Source organism: Macrotis lagotis, chromosome 4 (genome assembly GCF_037893015.1).
Source record: "Macrotis lagotis isolate mMagLag1 chromosome 4, bilby.v1.9.chrom.fasta, whole genome shotgun sequence".
Taxonomy (NCBI): domain Eukaryota; kingdom Metazoa; phylum Chordata; class Mammalia; order Peramelemorphia; family Peramelidae; genus Macrotis; species Macrotis lagotis.
In genome coordinates this window covers 267,781,521-267,801,233 of record NC_133661.1, presented here as the reverse complement: position 1 = coordinate 267,801,233, position 19,713 = coordinate 267,781,521, and the positions used below count along the sequence as shown (strand labels likewise).

General features: G+C 34.7%; 1 protein-coding gene across 4 annotated transcripts in view; it reads right to left on the bottom strand.

Annotated features, from left to right (window-relative positions):
- The window catches only part of SYNE2 (spectrin repeat containing nuclear envelope protein 2), a 414,448-nt gene that overhangs the window by 281,073 nt on the left and 113,662 nt on the right, over positions 1-19,713 (bottom strand). For all 4 annotated transcript variants that reach the window (XM_074235980.1, XM_074235979.1, XM_074235982.1 and 1 more), the window contains exons 12-19: positions 19,371-19,535; positions 17,293-17,405; positions 16,119-16,281; positions 14,760-14,838; positions 13,110-13,297; positions 10,609-10,773; positions 6,826-6,978; positions 2,186-2,359 (exon numbers count right to left, since the gene is read on the bottom strand). In XM_074235980.1, coding sequence (XP_074092081.1) covers positions 2,186-2,359; positions 6,826-6,978; positions 10,609-10,773; positions 13,110-13,297; positions 14,760-14,838; positions 16,119-16,281; positions 17,293-17,405; positions 19,371-19,535 — 1,200 coding nt within the window. The remainder of the gene's footprint in view (positions 1-2,185; positions 2,360-6,825; positions 6,979-10,608; positions 10,774-13,109; positions 13,298-14,759; positions 14,839-16,118; positions 16,282-17,292; positions 17,406-19,370; positions 19,536-19,713) is intronic.

Below are 19,713 nucleotides of genomic sequence, written 5' to 3'. Positions count from 1 at the left end.
ATTAGTGACTTTCTCAGATGGCCATTCTCAAAACTATTCAAATGACTTCTTTATCCATAACACAGAAAATAACAATAGATTAAATACACAAAGCTAAGAAATGAGGATTTACAAAAGGATCATTTCTTATTCTTGATGCTGGAACTTTCCATATTGTCAAAACTCCTACCTAGATGGTTTTATGACTTAGCTGAAATCAGATAAACTTTCAATGTTACTTCTTCCCCAGGAGGGTTGATTGTAATAGCTACAACATAACTATTCACTTGCCTGCTTCTCGGTGTGTTCATTAAATGGAAGTAAAGACAGAACTGAGTCCCAGGAAAGAAGGAATGTTCTCTTAACTAAGAACAACAGAATTCCCTGCAATCAATTAAGCTATGGGTAAATTTTCAGTAGAAAGTGAATAATTCTTTATATTCACAAATCATATCTTCAAATGCAGTATGAAACTAGACTTACGCATTCTCATTGCATTCCTGCAAGGAGACAATTTTTCATGTTAATCTCCATTCTATAGATAGAAAAACATGCGAAATCAAAGAGGTAGTGGTGTAAAATCCTCTCAGATACTGATGAGGTGGACAACGTTATCCCCATCTGTAAAAACAGATTCTTAAAAGCACATAGACTAGGGGCAGCTAGGTGGCATAGTGGATGGAGCACTGGCCCTGGAGTCAGGAGTACCTGGATTCAAAGCCGGTCTCAGACACTTAATAATAATTACCTAGCTGTGTGGCCTTGGGCAAGCCACTTAATGCAGTTTGCCTTGCAAAAACCTAAAAAAAAAAAAAAAAAGCACATAGACTGAAGTAATGGAAAGAGTAGTGAATTTGCACTGGACTTGAAGGTCATCTCTGCTACTCATTAGCTATGTGACAGAGCAAATCACTTAACTTCTTTGGAACTATTTTCTACTCTGTAAAATGGAGATTTTGATCGGGATCATCTCTACAATCCCTTATGATCTTAAAGATCCCAAGAAACTTACCCATGGCTAAATGGCTAATATAAGTACTGGATTTTACACCTGGCATAGTGGTGAACATCTTCAATCCCTATAACTGGGGAAGCTAAGGCTGAGCTTCAGGAGAGCTAAAACAATTTGGGTTTCCAAAACTAGTCCAACACCAATTGGGTGGACCCCTGGGAGTGTGGAGGGCCACTAAAATGCCTAAGAAGGGAAGAAGTGGTCCATCAGAAATGGAGATCAAAATTTCCATGCTAATTAGTAATGGGATTTGACTTGTGAGAGACTACTGTACTTCTTCCTGGTAAAAATAAAGAAACTCAGGGGCGGCTAGGTGGCTCAGTGGATAGAGCACCAGCCCTGGAGTCAGGAGTACCTGAGTTCAAATCTGACCTCAGACACTTGATAATTACCTAGCTGTGCAGCCTTGGGCAAGCCATTTAACCCCATTTGCCTTGCAAAAAACTAAAAAATAAAATAAAATAAAGAAACTCAGGCTCTTGTTAGATGGCATACTGGATAGAGTGCTGAGCCTGGAGTGGGCAAGAACCGAGTTCAAATTAGGACTCAGATATTTTCTAGCTGTGTGAACTTGGGCAAGTCACCTAATCATGATTGCCTCAGTTTCCTCATCTTTAAAATGAGCTGGAGAAGGAAATGGCAAACCAGTCCAAACTCTTTCCCAAGAAAACTCCAAGTGGGGTCATGAAAAATTGGACACAACTGAACAGCAATCACCTTATCCAAATAGATAGATGATAGATAGATAGATAGATAGATAGATAGATAGATAGATAGATAGATAGATGGATAATAGATACAAAGGCATATGGTGGAGCAATGGTTTCAAATAGAAACAGACCCCCTGAAGGCTGAATATTAACTTAGAAAATCACAAATTACCATTCTTTATATTGCATTGTATTTCCATTTTATTAAAATTTCTCAACTGCATTTTAATTTAATCAATGGGTTAGAGAAAGAATTTCAAAGAAAAGCACTTCACTGTCTCAAAGCCCCAAAATAATCCAGTGTCAAAATTAAAAGGAGATAGATTTTGCAACTTTCCTAGGCCAAGAGCATGAGATAGTAAATATTCTGACCTAGCATGGCACTGGCTATAAAACAGATTTCTTGGAATTTCATTTATTAACACTGATCTAAGCTGAAAGATTACAGGTATAAAATTGGCATTTTGCTTTTCTATATTTCTACCTGCAAAGATTCTTCCATGGAAGCCTCCACATAACCTTGGTGTTTGATAAAATCCAAAACAGGTCTTATTTCTATTTCCCAGGTTGCCACTTGATCAATAAATTCTTCCATCTCTTCAAGCACTTGTAGGAGCTCTGTAAACTCTTTAATTACAACTTCGTTTTCTTTTCTAGTCTAAGAAATGCAAACAAGATTATAAAAACAATACAGTATTCTCAGAATTACCCTTTTTCTGTGAATAACTTAAACTTTCTTTTCTTTTTTTTAAAGATTTTATTTTGAGTTTTACAATTTTTCCCTAATCTTACTTTCCGCCCCCCCCCCCCCCCCACTCCCCACAGAAGGCAAACTGCCACTCTTTACATTGTTAAACTTTCTTTTCAATAAGTGGTCAACAAACTCAGTATTCACAACTGAATTTCAATTTAAGGAAGTCATCTGGGTCAACCATGTCAAGGAGGTCATCTAGGTGAACCATGTCTTTATTCCTTTCCAAATTGTACATCTGATTCTCTCAATCTTTTTTCTATAATGTCCCAGAAATTTTTTCATCATGACCTCTCTCTGATTCTTCCCATAACCTCCATTTTATGAAGGATGCCCAAAACAACCAAGTCTTTATTGCTTTCAGGCTACATTCCTAGCTCAATGGTCTTTCTGAACCATAACTCTGGGTCAGATATCTTCATGTTTCCCCCTCTCCCCCCTTTCAGCTTCCTTTTATGTGTTTTCTTCCTCCCTTGGAATATCATCTCCTTGAGTTCAGGGACTATGTTTCTGCTTGTATTTGTGTACACATCAACTAACATAGGTCCAGTCAGTATATATAAGTATAAGGAGAATTTATACTTATAGTCAGCATACTAGAAAGAACCTTAGAATCAAGAGAGCTGAAGTTATTTGAACCTTTTTGCTTTTAATACTGTCCTAGAGGAGATGGGTTACCTCAGGGATAAGCATGGTCATTAACTTTGGGCAGTATAATTATCAATTTGAGTTATTAAAGGAGTTACTGTAGGGGAACATACTCAGTGTAATATACAGTCAAGTTGCAGAATATTTATTTAATATTTACCTTTATTGCAAAATGAGATGATACTCTCTTGAATTAGAGGAAATGATGCTAAGCATTAGCACAGCAAGCATTGCAGCTGTGCATTAGAGTATACCAATGTCATTAGATTTGTGATGCACTCCCAATCAGGCTCCTTAGTCAGCAATGAAAGGCAATAAAGGGGACACTAAAAGCTCAAACATGAACAAGCCATCCAACCTCTGAAGGCTGGGATTCTTATAAAGGGAAGAATTGAGGAGGGGACTTGACTCCAGAGAGCCTTCAAACTTGAAATATAAAATTTACAGGACAGACATTCAGAGAATTTAGACATTGAAGAATTTATAGAATGATACTCTAAAACAGAACAGCAGCAATTACTTGATGCAAGTTGTTGATTTGTGACTTAACTATGTGCTAAAGCAGTAATTTTTTCACTGAGAGTCTGAGCATAGAGTCATTAAATATTGGTGGACCCAATTAGGCCCTACCATATAATTTGATTAGCTACAAAACCTTGTGCAAGTGTCAGTTAACTTTGTTTAAGTTCAGTTTTTTTCCACTGTAAAAATGGAAATTATAATATTTGCTCTAAATACAATTGTAAAGAAAGTGCTTTATAAATATTAAGGCATACTAAAATGTGAATTATTATTAATTTGGGGCCAGTGGATGGAGCACTGACCTTAGAGTTAGAAGGACCTCAATTCAAATCCAACCTTACTTTGTAGCTGTGTGATTCTGGGAAATTAATTTCATCCTGTTTGCCACAGTTTCCTCATCTACAAAATGAGCTAAAGAAGGAAATGAGAGACCACTCCAGTATCTCTGCCAAGAAAACCCCAATTGTGGTCACAGACTCAGTCATAATTGAAATGACTCAATAACAACACCACATTGAGAATGTAACAGCACCTGCCTCCCAAGATTGTTGTGGGGATCAAATAAATATTTGTAAGGTATCTAAATACATTGCCTGGCACAAAGAAGGCATTATTTAAAAGCTTGTTCTCTTACCCTACTAATCAACTCCATGACTAGTTAACATCTAACACTTCTACTATAGTTGTGAAATTGCTTTCCAGGAACATGTATTTCCAAAAATGCAAAAATCATACTAAATTTATATGAACCTCTATTCAACTCCTCACAGCATTAAAGAATAAAATATTTAGGGAATGTATTTTTGTGTTAAACAGAAACTTGTACTTTATATTTGGCTTAATCAATCTCTAGAGACCAGGTGTATTGGAGGTATTAGAGGAGCATCTCCAATGTTGCATAATTATTATTCTTCTCTAGTCACATTCTCTGGTACATAAATCCTCGGGCAATCAGGTACATTGGCAAGATCATCTCTCTTACAACTAAATGTCTTCCATGTATTTATCAAAATTATGCAAGACTTCTTAAAAGATATATCCACAGAGATATGCATATTCACCTCCCTACTCATCATTAATATATCAACTGAGTTATAAAACAGGCTGTATGCTTCCCAAGTTATTTATCAATGTTATTAATCAAATCAAAGAAGATTTATCCATTAGGGTGAATTACTTAGTGATATTCCTGTGTGAACTTGGACAATAATGGTTTCAAGATGATACTGTGTTCTTAGTAACACACATGTTCATAGCACTCTAACCTTTACAACAAATCTGTAAGGTAGGCAGTAGTAGTATGATGTTTGTTTTTCAGATAAGAAAGTTCATCCCCAGACTTGCTGTCACCCAAGTAATTGAGCCACAGAACTGAAATCTTATTGCCATAATAAGACCACCCTAGTTGAACTCAAATTTTGGCAAGTTCCACTAAGTGAGAAGAGGCAGGCCTGGAATAATTAAAATGAATCTCCTTATGTTCAAATCTAGCCTCTGACTTACTAATTATGTGAACCTGGGCAAGGCAACCTGTTTGCCTCAGGTTCCTTGTCTATAAAATGAGCTGGAAAAGGAAATGGTAAACCACTCCAGGGTCTCTGCCAAGAAAAACCCAAATGGGTTCACAAAGAATCAGACATGACTAAAACAACTGAACAGCAACACAACTAATTGAGAAAAGTTTGGGGTATAGAGTCAACAGCAGCCTGAAGTCCAAAATAGCTAATTTCAAGAGAGACTCCTCATCCAAACACTGGATACCTTATTATAATTTGTTTTAGCCAGAGCAATTAATGAAATTTTCTACTAAGATGTGGATGGGTTTCAATATTTTTAGAAGTACTAAAATATATTTGAAAGATACTTAATATTTCACATTTTACTCCTATTTACATTTTCATTTCAATTAATTTCATTCTCCCAATAAGCAATGAGGAAATTATATAGAACTGGCATTATTATTCTCATTTCACAGACTAAGAAGTTGAGGCACATGGGTGATTGAAATTAGTAATTATTAAAGTAAAATAGCAATCAATAGTTTAGTATCCAGAAAATTGAACAAGACCTGAACAAGGCTGAACAAGAACTCCATTTCAGAAAGCCCTGTCACAATGGGTACAGTTACAGGTAATTACTAGAGACAGAGAAAGATAAAGAAAGAAGCAACACCAGTAAATATGAAAAGCCTTCAGGCTTTTGGTGCTTGAACCCTGCCAGCTCTCATTGTCTGCTCTATGATCATTCAGGACCCAAATCTCATCTCTCTAAATCTGATACCTTGACTCTGGAGTTATCTGTTGACATTTCCTAATTTTCCTTTTCTATAATGCCCACAGACTCATTCTCTTCTTTTCTTCAGGGCATAACTTAGCATGATTTCCATCAATTAGACATTAGAATTAGTCATTCTCATCCAAGATTCCCAGTGGCAGGAAAGATTTTGCCCAAATACTAGTGAACTGAATAACTCAATATCTTTCCAGGGAACTCTTTATGTTTTAAATTTCATCTTCTCTTCCAGGCATATATCCATAGTACTATATCCCTCTTCTAGGCAAATGTCCATAGTAATATATCCAACAATATTTATCAAAGAAAGATAGAAGGAGTAATTCTAAAGTGCCATCTAAATTGATCTATGATTTCCATGGTATAGAGAAAGTCCTAGTCAAGAAATTCCCTCAGCACCTGCTTTACAATCTATACCCTTTGGGAAATGCCTGAGAAGCTAACTTGCCCAGTTTCACATACTAAGGTCTTTTTGAGATGAAGGCTCTCAATCCACATGTTGTTGATGTTCAGTTTTTTCAATTGTGTCTGACTCTCTATGACTCCATTTGGGGTTGTTTTTGTTTGGGGGGGCAGGGGGAGGGGTCTGGCAAAGATTCTAGAGTGGTTTACCATGTCCTTCACCAGCTCATTTTATAGATGTGAAGATGGTAAACATGGTTAAGTGACTTTTGAAGGGTCCCCACAGCTAGTAAGTGTCTAAGACTGGATTTGAACTCAGTCAGGTCTGGCACTCTATCCAGTTACCTCTTTTTTTTTATTTCATTATCATTATTATTATCATCATCATCATCATCATCATCATCATCATTGCTAATAATAAAACCCAACATTTTATGACACTTAAAAATCTTTTATTTAAATTGAACCCATATACTCCTGAAGGCGTTTTCAAAATTCCTGATTTTTACCTTTAAATGTTGAATGTGCTTCCTAAGTACTTCAGTTGAAATATCTGTTGAACCACCATAAGAAGTTAAATTTTCTTCTAAAGGTAACTCTGCATTTCCAGTGTTATCAAGACTGAGTTGCTCCTGTTCTTGGGCAAAACAAAACTTCATCTCCTAATAAAAAATTAATAGTATAATTATTTCATCTTAATTTTGATAATTTTTAACTAAAAATTTTATTAAAATAAAAAGTCACAAGTTAGAGATCCTGGAATATACAAAAATGATTTTCACATTCTAGGACACATAGCAAAACAAGGAGAAAACCACCAATGATTTTTAAAAAGGAAAGTGATCTATAATGTAGATAGCCATGTTGAAAGTGTCCTGGGGAGGGGGGGGCAAAGCCAAGATGGCAGCATGAAGGCAGCATTTCTCAGGAACTCCTTCCCCCCCCCCCCCAACGCAAACTCCAAAAACCAACAAATGATGACTCTAGCCAAAATTTAGAGGGGCAGACCCCACAGAAAGACTGAGTGATACATTTTCCCAGTCCAAGATAACTTAGAAGTTCCGCAGGGAAAGGTGTGTTTCACCAGGACCATGCATTCGAAAAAAAGCCATAGCCTCAGCAAAGCACAGCCCACCACAGACCAGAGATCACCGGCAACAGCTTGAAGGGACAGAAAGAGAACTCTACTACACCAGAATAAGTGTGGAGTGAGGGAGCACAGACCACAGAATCTGCGGTGAGAATCTAGAGAATAGCAACCTGCACCCCCAGAGACAATAAGGGGTCAGGGAAGACTGCAGATATTTTTCTGCTCTCCTTTGGGATAGCACTCTGTTGTTTGCCTACACTCAGAATCAGGTTGCAGTTTGGGCTTCCATACTAAGATAGCAGGATCTTCCTTATAGCCCCAGGGCAGAGGGAAGTGGAAGAGGGGAATCTACATATCAAATCACAGGCAAGAGAGCATAAGACCTTGGAGGAATAAAGGTTCCATTGTGGTATCCCCCAAAAAAAGAAAAAACCCCAAAGCCTTGGAAATGCTGTCTTGCTGAGGAAATGAGTAAACAACAGAAAAAGAAAAATCTGACCATAAAGAATTACTTTAGTCCCATGGAAGATCAAAATACATACTCAGATGATGACAAAATCGAAGCTTCCATATCCACAACCTCCAAGAAAAATAGAAAATGGGCTCAGGCTATTGGATGTGCTCAAAAAAAGACTTTGAAAAGCAATTAAGGGACATGGAGGAAAAATTGGGAGGAAAAATGAGAGCGATGCAGAAAAAAATCATGAAAATTAAATCAGCAGTTTGGTGAAAGAAATACAAAAAATACTGAAAAATATTGAAGAAAATAATACTGAAAGAAAAAATACTGAAGAATAATACTGAAGAAAATACTGAAAGAAAAAATACTGAAGAAAATAATATGTTAAAAACTAGTTTAACCTAATGGAAAAAGCAAAACAAAAAGACAAATAAGACGAAGAATGCCTTAAAAAAGCAGAATTGGCCAGCTGGAAAAGGAGATTTAAAAAAAGCTCTCTGAAGAAAATAACTCCTTCAAATGCAAAAGGGAACTAAAGGAAGCTGATGACTTTGCAAGAAATTAGGAAGAAATAAAGCTCCATCAAAAATCCAAAAATTAGAAGATGTGAAATATCTCATTGGAAAAACAACCAACCTGGAAAACAGATCCAGAAGAAATAATTTAAAAATTATTGGAATATCTGAAAGCCACAATCAGAAGAGCCTAGATTTCATTTTTCAAGAAATAATACAGCAAAATTGCCCTGAGATCCTAGAAGCAGAGGGTAAATAGAAATTGAGAGAATTCACCAGTCACCTCCTGAAAGAGATCCCAAAAGAAAAACTTCCAGGAATATTATAGCCAAATTCCAAAACTCCCAAATCAAAGAGAAAATTCTAAAAGCTGCCAGGAACAGACAATTCAGCTACTGAGGCTCCATAGTCAGGATTACACAGGATCTGGCAGCATCTACATTAAAGGCTCATAGGGATTGGAATATGATATTACAGAAGGCAAAAGATTTTGGTTTACAACCAAAAATCAACTACCCAGCAAAACTGAACTTCCTCTTTCAGGGGAAAAGATGGACTTCCAATAAAACAGAGGACTTTCAAACTTTCCTACTGAAACAACCAGAGCTGAACAGAAAGTTTGATCTCCAAGTACAGGACTCTGGTGAGCCATAGAGGGAGTAAAAGAGAGGGACTAACTATGAGAAATTTAATGATAGTGAACAGTTTGTATTCCTTCATGGGAAGAAGATATTGATAACTCACATGAACTTTCTCATTTATAAGAGCTGTTAGAAGGAGCATATATAGACAGGACATAGGAAGGAGTGGAATATAGTGGTATAATATAGTAAAAAGATGGAGTCAATGGGTGACAAAGGAAAGTACTTGGAGGAAGGGAAAGGAGAGGATGAAGGAGCTAAGAAAGTTCACATAAGAGTCAAGAAAAAGCTTTTTCAATGGAGTGTAAAGAGGGAAGGCAAGGGAGGGGGGGGAAATGAGTGAGCCTTCAATCTCATCAGAAATGGCTCAAAGAGGAAATAATATACACACTTAATAGGGTGAGGAAATCTATCTTACCCTAGAGAAAAATGAGAAGAAAAGAATGGGATAAGGGGGAACGGGGGAATAGGTGATAGAAGAGAGGGAAGATTAAGGGAGAGGGTACTCAGATTCAACACACTTTTGGCCAGAGCCAGGATGAAAGGAGAGAGAGAATAGAATAAATGAGAGTGGGGGAGAAATAAAGTGGAGGTACAGCTAGTAATAGCAACTTTGGGAAAAATATTGAAGCAATTTCTCTGGTGGACTTATGATAAAGAAAGCAACTCACCCCAGAGACAGAGACATTGAAATCTGAACACAGACTGAAGTACATTATTTCTCTCTCTATTCTTGAGGTTTCTCATCTTCTTGGGGGGGGGGGTCATGTTTACTCTTATGTTTACTCTTATAACACATTCAATTAACATCAATGTATAGCATGGAAACAATGTAAAGACTATCAGACAGCCTTCTGTGGGGGGGGAGGGAAGGGGGGGAAATTATAAAATTCAAAACCTTACAAAAAATGATAGGTACATATTACTATTTTATATAACTGGAAAACAAAATGTTAACAAAAAAAGAAAAGAAAGTATTCTGGAATCAGGAGATATTGGAAATTCAATAAATATAATAATTTAAGTTATCTAGTAAGTCAATTAGGGGATTATTATGATAATCTAGTGCAAAGGCAGGGAATATCCAGCATGAGAGCCATTTGGTCTAGTTCTGCCCAGCAAACTGAGGAAGGACTCAAAATTCAATTAATCTAGGAGCTTTTTAGGGGTGAATTAATTAAATGTTTGACCAAATATAGCAAATAAATGATGTCATAAATATCCAAAAGACCCTTGGCAGGAAAAAAAGGTTGCCCACTCCTGCTCTACTGAGGTAATATAAACAAAGAGAAGAAAAAGATGAATGAGATTCTAAGGAGATAGAGTCAGAAAACTTGGCAACTGATTAGATATGAGAGCCAAGGGAGAGGAAAGAGTTTTTAAAATATCTCCAAATTTTCAGGAATTCCATCATCTCACTCACCTTGACATTATTCACAAAAAATAAAGAGATAAGGAAAAAGAGAAGATTCTGTAAGGAGGGGAATAGTGAACATAGAAAAGGATGGAGATAATTTCTGTAAAAATTCTCACATTATGAATTTCAAATATAGTGCTATATAACACAAAGTGATTTCATGACTTACAAATTGAGTTTTCTTAATGAATTTTGCCCATCTTTTATTAAGTCTTTTCAGTTCCTTATTAATAGACAATCCAACTTGTTGGTTACTGACATCAATTAAATATTTTCCAACCTCATTTATAGTACTAAGCACTGAATTCCAACTTGCTAGAGTCTCAAAAGGAACCTGCAAAACATAAAAAAAATTGAATGAAATGATCTTTGGCTTTCTAATAACCTATATCTAGCATGTATAAAGTTTATACATGGTGGGAAGGGAGAGTGGTGGGAAAATGCGGAACTCAAAAGCTTGAAAAAAAGGATGAATATTGAAAACTATCTTTTGCAATTGGAAAATAAATTTTAAAAAAGAAAAAAAAAGATTTGCAAAGAAGCCAATCTAAAATAGTAATGAAGATAATGAAAACTAGTATTTACCTAGTGTACTCAGATTTGCAAAACACTTTAAAATTAATTTTTCCCCAGGAGGTAGGCACTATTATTATTCCTATTTTATTGTTGTTGGGGGGTTTTTAGGATTTTGCAAGGCAAATGGGGTTAAGTGGCTTGCCCAAGGCCACACAGGTAATTATTGAGTGTCTGAGGCTGGATTTGAATTCAGGTACTCCTGACCCCAGGGCTGGTGCTCTATCCACTATGCCACCTAACTGCCCTATTATTCCTATTTTAAGAGGAGGAAATTGAGCTGAGTGAACTTAGGTGATTTGCCAAGGGGTTCAAAGGTAAGTGTCTAAGGTAGGATTTGAACTGAGGTCTTCCTGAATCCAAATCCAGAACTCTGTCCATTACACCACTTAGCTCTAAAAAGCTGTTAAGTAGATTAAATTTGTCTTTAATTTCAGTTCCAGCTCCCCATTCAGCATTCATCTTTCCCTTCCTGGTTTCCCAAGGTTCCAGGTAGTTTACTAATCTCTCATTCTAACACAGCCTTAGTCTCAACTAGATGCCTCTGTTAAAAAAAGTATCTGATAATTTTCTGACACACTCATATTTATTTAATGTGTCATCCCTTTCAGAGTTACAGTTTTTTACATTTTACATGGCAACCTTTTAATCTGAAAAATTCAATTAAAATTTTTGACCCTCTCTACCAGAGTAGTCTGATTTTTTTTCTTTTTATGGGGTATTTACAATATTAAAAAATAAAAACATGTTGATATTATATAATATCATACATATAGTTTATGCATTTCTGAGTTTCTAAACTTTTTCCGTGTCATCTGTTGATGTATTGTCTGAAGCTTCTGCAAAACTCCCCCAAAATTCCCATTTAATTTTTTAAACTGACTTGTGATATATCAATATTATGATATATTGAAACCATGATGGGGAAATTTATGACATGGAAGGGGTAATTGTATTTATATTTTAATAAGAGATTATTGGAGAGGAAAAAGTGATGAAGATCCCAAAGTAAGGATTCCTAATGATAGAATTCTAAGCATAATGATGAGTAGTGAAGTAAGAATATTTGTAAGGTGGCAAATGATTGCCACTTGATGGCCCTCTAATCACAACATTTAGGTAGCTACAACCTTTACTCAGTTATAAAACTGCCTACATATAACATAGTATGGTTACACTGTTGATTCACAAACTACTCAACCACACTTCCTGCAAACATTGTTTTAAAGACAGCCTAGATTCTTTGAATTTAACTTTTTGGAAAAGTCTCTCAAACGTATAATGACTTGACAAATTAATTTCTAACTTCAAGTGGTAATCAATATCCCTCTTCAGTTAAGATAAACAAATTACTTCTAAATTACTTCACCAATAATGTGGGGAAAAATTAACATGGATGATTATAAGAACAAAACACACAAATAGCAAAGATACCAATAATTTAAAATAGAAATAACTATATCAACATTACTACTTCCCAAAAACCTGGAGGGCAAAAGGGGTGTTATAATAAAACTGAAGAATATAGAGTTAAAAGTGAAATAAGGGATCATCTCCAATTTTCCTTTTAAAAAATGAAAAAAAGTTTAGAGGGGAACAGTAATGTATGCAAGGACACAGAACTAGGTAATCAAGAGAGCTTGGATTTAAACTGAGGCCCCCTGACTCCCCAAAAATATGCCATATTGTCTCCTGAACAATTCACAACTATCTGCCAAAAAAGGTTCTGGAGTTTAGATCTCACTCAATTTAAAAATGAAATTTTTATACATTTATTACAAATGATGTATCTTAATCATTTAATTTTTTAAAAAATTTAATCATTTAAAAAGGTTTTTTAAATTATTGATATAAAATCAGTTCAATTCACCAATCCTCATTAAAAGAAGACAATAATGTCTCAGAAAACAACACAAGGAAGAAAATGTTTATTAATCATTTGAGTTGAAGGGGAACCACATTTCTGATAAAAAATAAACCTTCCAAGAAGAATTTCTTTACATATGCCTACTTATAAGTTTGCAGACTCTTCTTCTTGGAGCTGAGAGTCAAGATCTCTAATAAACACAAAAACTCAAGTGAAAAGAGAAAATGTACCTGTTTTGGATGTTCTTTTCTTGATTCTTCCAACCAAGTCTTGAGTGAATGAAGGTTCTCTGTATATGTAGCCCAAGATGACAGAACTCTTTGCAAGGTAGATTTTATATTATACATGCATTTTCTACACATAGAAGTCTGAGATTCTACCATCTTAAACTGCTTGTTAATGTTTTGAGGATCTCCAGCTATAATATTTAAGAAAAGAAAGGAATCTTAGAAAACACTATCATAATGTTATTAAAAGACTTTAACTTTAGCATAATTTTTCAAATATGGCAAAGGCAAAATTAAATATGAATTATGACACTATTAAGTAGAAAATATTTTCTTTGAGTTAAATATTTATTATCTGTGAATACATATATATGTATATATTTATATAATGAGTATATATAAAATTCTCCTGTTTTCTTTATATAATGTTTTATTCAATATGAGTACTATTTAGATAATTATACAGGGTACTTTCAAGATGTGTCAGTTCTTCTATTTGAGTTTACCTACCAATTCAGATGATAAATTCTCTATAACTTAGTAAATAGTCTTCAAGAGTTCCTATGGCCTATAAAAATTGATAACTCTGTGACCACCTAGTAATGAACCTCTCTAAGCTTTTTTAGCTTGGCCCTCAGATCACATAGTCTATGACCTGACCACATTCAAAGTTTTTTGAGTTGTTAGAATCCTCCAGAGTTTGCGTTCCTCTTGTTTAGCCTTCAAAAAGTCACAGTCACCTCTATAATGACATATTCTAGTAGACCTTCACTAGACCATTTTGAGATAAAACATGACAAGAATAAAAAAAATTCTTTTTAAAACTTATTTTGTTATTCCCTTTTTTTTAGTACCTCACAATCCTTTTCCAGCTACCTCCTATTCCAGGCTGAATCTTCCATTGTTATTAAAAAAAAAAAAAAACAACCCACAAACAAAACCAGCCAGTGCAATGATATTATATGACAACGAAGATAAGTGTTCTATAGTAGTTGTACCCTACCTCTTGCCTATGAGGGAGTAAGTTTGTTTATTATTTTCTTTCTGGGACCTTGATTTTATTTTCAGTTTCTCAGAATTGTTCTTCCTTTTAGACCCATTTTTCGTTTTCACTTCAGTAATTATTTAAATTGTTCCTTTGGTTCCACTTATTTTGCTGTTATCAGTAATAGAAATCTTTCCATACCTCTCCAAATTCCTCATATTAGTGATTTCTTTTTGCATAATAATATTCCATGTCATTTATTTACCATAACTTTTTCAGTCACTCCTCAATGGATGGGGATTTACTTTGTTGATATTTTTTGCTTTACTACAAATAATGCTATCAGAAATAGTTTGTCATATAGTAATCCATTTTTTCTGTTTCATATTTTGCTTCTTTCAGGTAGCAGCCCAGTAGTACAAACACTTGGTAAAAATGTATGAACAATATAGTCAATTTGAAATAGAATTTTCAATTCAATATTTTGAGAAGAAAATTATATACAGTGACTCTAGAAATATAGAGATGGAAAAGTGGGTACCCTCTTTTTTGGTTACAGTAAAGGATAAAATAGTGGTTTTCTGGTAAAGAGCTGCAATGTAAAAGCAAAGATATCAATAATACTCTAAAAATCATATAGAACTATAATAAATCACTTGTTTTCTTACCTAAATTTTTTATCATTATTTCACATTTTTGAAAAGAACTTTCAAGCTGAGTTAGGAATTCCTTTTCTTCAATAAATTTCTGCCCACACACAAAAGAAGAAAAAAGAGATTCACATAAGTAAAAGTGTTTAAATAAAACAGACAAGAAAGAGAAAATGACATTAATTTGAATATATTTTGCACTTAAGTGCATAAAATTCAACTGAGAGAAAGAAATGATAAAAACCTTAATACTACCATTTGGGATACTTAGGGATGAATATAATATCATACATAAATTATTTATATTATCCTTTTTAATATTTGTCTATCTTGATTTACTGGTAAAAATAATTTATAAATTTTCATAAATAAGTTACTATAATGTTTTATAAACATGAATGTTAAATGTCAGCAATTTTTCATAATCATTTCAAATTCCCCTCACCTGACAAATATTATGTGATATTTTCATAGTCTACATTTGGAACACAATCATTGGGCTACCACATTGGTAGACAATGCTTTACACATATTATTTCACTTGACCCTCACAATAACTATGTGAGATAGATACTACTTTATCAATATTTTTCCAGGTATGGAAACTAAGGCCATGAGGAAGTAAGTGACTTGTCCAGTCTTAGTTATCTAGTATCCAAAGCAGTATTTGAACAGATAAACTGATAAACAACATTTTATTACATGTGCCACCTAGCTACCTGTAGTTATAGGAGCCTTTAAAATGGATTTCATACTTTTAAAATATGAAGTATATTTTAAAAATAATCATTAATCAAAGTATCAAAGATTTCCAACACAAGTAAATTCTGTTACCATCTTATCCATATTTCAGGGCTCAGGTCATATTAGTAAAGAATCTTCAAGATAGTTAGATCCAGAAACTATTGATGCTATTGAGCCAGCAGATAATGAAGGGTATGGCAGCCAGTCTAGATACAAATAGGAACTAAAAACTTTGGACAGATTTGTGTTCAGTGGCCCAAATCAATTTAGTCCAAATTGAAGCTATTTAAATCATAGTTAATTCAGAGCATGTTAATTTCCAAGCAATAGTGGGTTCTAAACAGTCAAGGACAAATGTTTATAAATTGAGGATGGAGAGAACAGGAAAAGAATCCAAGATAAGGTAAAATGAAGGTGACAAAAAAGACAAGATCTAAGGAGAATCAAGAGAGATCCCACAATGATGCTTAGACTGATTTAGTTTATCCTCTGAGGAAGTGCCTATTCTAGACAATGTAGAAAAAACAATTCCTAGATGAATCTATAGGATTCAGAAACTGATAACAATTCCTGTCAATAAGGTGATCAAAAAAAAAAAAGATAGGCTAAGGCAGCATATCAAATTTAACTTACATGCCAATCTCCCAATAATATTTCCACAGATTCCTGTGTCCCATATTTGATATTCCAGAGATTCAATTTTAATTTCACTTGCTCTATTAAACCCAGGACAGAGTACAAGTAGTAGTGAAATTCTGAAAGTGCAATGAAGTTGGTCCCCATAATATTGTGGAATCTGGAAAATACAACAGACTTTAGAATTTACTTTTAATGTTCCTGACAATGAAATATCCACAAATGACCCCCAAAACATTGGTTATTTTTAAAAACAAAAAATTCTATTGTATATAAAGCCTCCCCTTCAAATGATGAAAAATTTAAACATTAGTAATAGAAAAATAAAGCAACCATTTCCAATTTGGAAGTATCTGCTACATAATGTTTTCCAAAGAAACATGCCCTTTGGCTAAGATATGATCTAATTTTTTTTTAGGTTTTTGCAAGGCAGATGGGGTTAAGTGGCTTGCCCAAGACCACACAGCTAGGTAATTATTAAGTGTCTGAGACTGGATTTGAACCCAGGTACTCCTGACTCCAGGGCTGGTGCTTTATCTACTGTGCCACCTAGCCGCCCCAATATGATCTAATTTTAAAAATATGTCTTCAAAATACTTTACTGTATTTGGAAAATATCATTCAATAAACATTTATTAAGTGCCTATTATATACCAGGCACTGTAAGCAAAGCATACAAAAAAGATGCAAAAGACAGTCAATGCCTACACAGAACTATCAAATGAGGGAGGCAACATGCAAACACATACACACATACACATGCAAGCTATATTTAGAAAAATAGTGTCAAATATCCATGTTGCCAAAGTTTGAATAGCTGAAATATGAAAATAATTTTATTATTAAAGCTAAACTTATTATCATATTGGTAAGCTCTCTAATATGTGGAGAAAACATGTAAGGTGAAGAATACATATCAACTCAAGAGATTCAGAGACGTTGTTGGTATAGCATAAGTCCAAGTTTTCACAAATCTTTAAAATAGTATCTTTAAAATAACCTCATAGAGGTTATTTTATACTTTAATTTAGGAACATACATAGTAATACACTTGTCAGAAATTGGACCTAAATCAATCTGTGCTCTGTTGTTCCTACAAGCCCCTAAGCCCTTGTCAGTGCCCAAGGACTCATAAATAATATTGCCAGATGTGAAATTCTAGAATTTCTACCTTCTTTTCATTTCCTCCAGTTTATCAGGTGGGACCATGGGCATGTGTTGTTCATCTTTATTCTCAAATGTCAAGAGGCTGTTCAGATGACGATCAAAATCATCCATTAGACTCTGAAAAGAAAACAATCATGGAATGAACCAGGCTGGCAGCCAGATACTGTAACTGAGGACTTTTAATCTCACTTCCCGGAAACATTACATCATGTCCAGATAATCATTCAGGCTTCTCTTTTGCCTACTACAGAGGCTGAAAATTGAAAATAAAATCTTATGAATAAATGTTTTCAGCATAATTTGGTTGAATGCAATTCAATTCCAAGTGATAGAAATTTGAAAAATTCTATATCAAACCACAGCATTTATTTCTTTGATGAAAACATGAGTTACATTCTGGCAGAAATTTTCTGCTTTGTTTTTCATTTAAATGAAAGTCCAGGACTAGGGACTTACTATATTTTTATAATAAATGTATACCCTTCTTCTTAATAATATGATTGTGTTTATTTTGCTTGTTTATTTAATTAATCTAGCATTTATATATAACTTTAAAGTTTGCAAAGGACCTGTACATGTGTTTCCCTCCTTGATTTTTTTTTAATTCAGAAAGAATGCCTTGAAACCATAAATTTTTTTTAGCCTTTAAAGATGGTTTAATAATCATTTTGGAATTTTTTCCTGAATTCATTGTTAAGTATACCATATTATTCAATGAAAGTTGTTTCCTAGGACATTTTTAAAATTCTAGTTTACTGCTGCTCCTTGGTTTTCTTCATTGATAGAGATATTAAGGGCAGCAGCAATAAATGATGTGAGGTCTGGGTCAAGAGGAGCTATATTCAGATACCACCTCTGGCACTTACTATCTGTATGACTATGGACAAGATATTTATTCTTTCTGAATCTCATTTTCTTCCATCTATTAAATGGATAAAAGGGATGCCCATATAGCCCATCTGTTAGGGTTGAAGTGAGGCTCAAATGAGAATTGGGTAAAACATTTTATAAACTTTAAAGTTCTATACAGATTACAAATTTCTCCAATCTTTGTGCAGTCCTGACTTTGTGTGTGTGTGTGTGTGTGTGTGTGTGTGTGTGTGTGTGTGTGTGTGTGTGTGTGTGTGTGTGTGTGTGTGTGTGTGTGTGTGTGTAAAATGTCAGCTGCATATATCTCAACCCACAGTCCAAATAAGTATCAAAAACTGAAATGATCTGGCCATGTTGCTACTTACAATCTTAACCCTGACCCTGACCTCTTACCCTTCTCAGTCTCTGTCATGATTCTTGGTTTTGAATTGGCTTCCACTAAATACATTGCACCTATCCTCTTCAACTTTAGTTTTACAACTCTTAGGATCAAAAAATTAGAGCTCAAAGGAATGGAAGTCATTGAGTCCAAACCCTTCATTTTACAAACAAGGACAAGTAGACAGGTGAAATAACTTTTGCAGAGAACTAGTTAGTAAGGGTTTGAAATAGAATTTAACCTCAGACTTCTTAGTTCCGGGGACAACTAAGTGGCACAGGAGATAGAATGTGGAGCCAGGAATCAGGAAGACTCATCTTTCTGTGTTTCAATCTGGCCTCAGTTTGGTGATCCTGGGCAAATCACTTAATCCTGTTTGCCTCAGTTTTCTCCTCTGTATAATAACCTGGAGAAGGAAATGGCAAACCACTTCCTTATCTTTGCCAAGAAAAATCCAAATGGGCCACAAAATCACTGAACAACCACAAGTTCTTAACTTCAAGTTTTCAGTCCTCCACACTGCATCTCACTATCCTGAATCTGGACCTTGGTATCTGATTCTATGATTGTGACACAATTATCTATATGAGAATTTCTCAGCTATAATTTTTTCCTTCTTCCCATCACCCAATTTCTAAATGGGGAGGGTTTAATCAGCACCCTCTATGAGCCAGTTACAATTCTAGACCCTGGGGTAAATAGTTTACCATTCCTCAGGAAAAACAATGGATTCAATCATAAAATATTATCATTAACAGTGCACCTCCTTCTAGGATAGTCTAAGAACAACATCATTAAAGTATTCCTTTCCTTTCTGTTTTTGCTTTACCTACCTTAAATGAATTGATTCTTTCTTTGATTAGAACCATGACTTGACTGTAATCCTGGGAATCTGGTAAATCTTCTGCCATAAGATGTTCGATTTCTTGGAGCCAGACTTCAATCTGATCCAGGGGAGGGGGCAAGATTTGATCCAGCTTTGCACTCCATTCATTAATCTTAAAGAGAAAAGAGAATTATTCATTACTTGTGTTCCACTGCCAGTGCTTCAGTGGGTGGATGAGCAAGTAGAGTTTGTAAGGGTTTTCTGAAAGGCAAATCAAATAAATGTGATGTTAGTAATGATCTAGCTTGAATATTTTCTCCAGTATTCTTCACAATTCTAAATATCTTTTA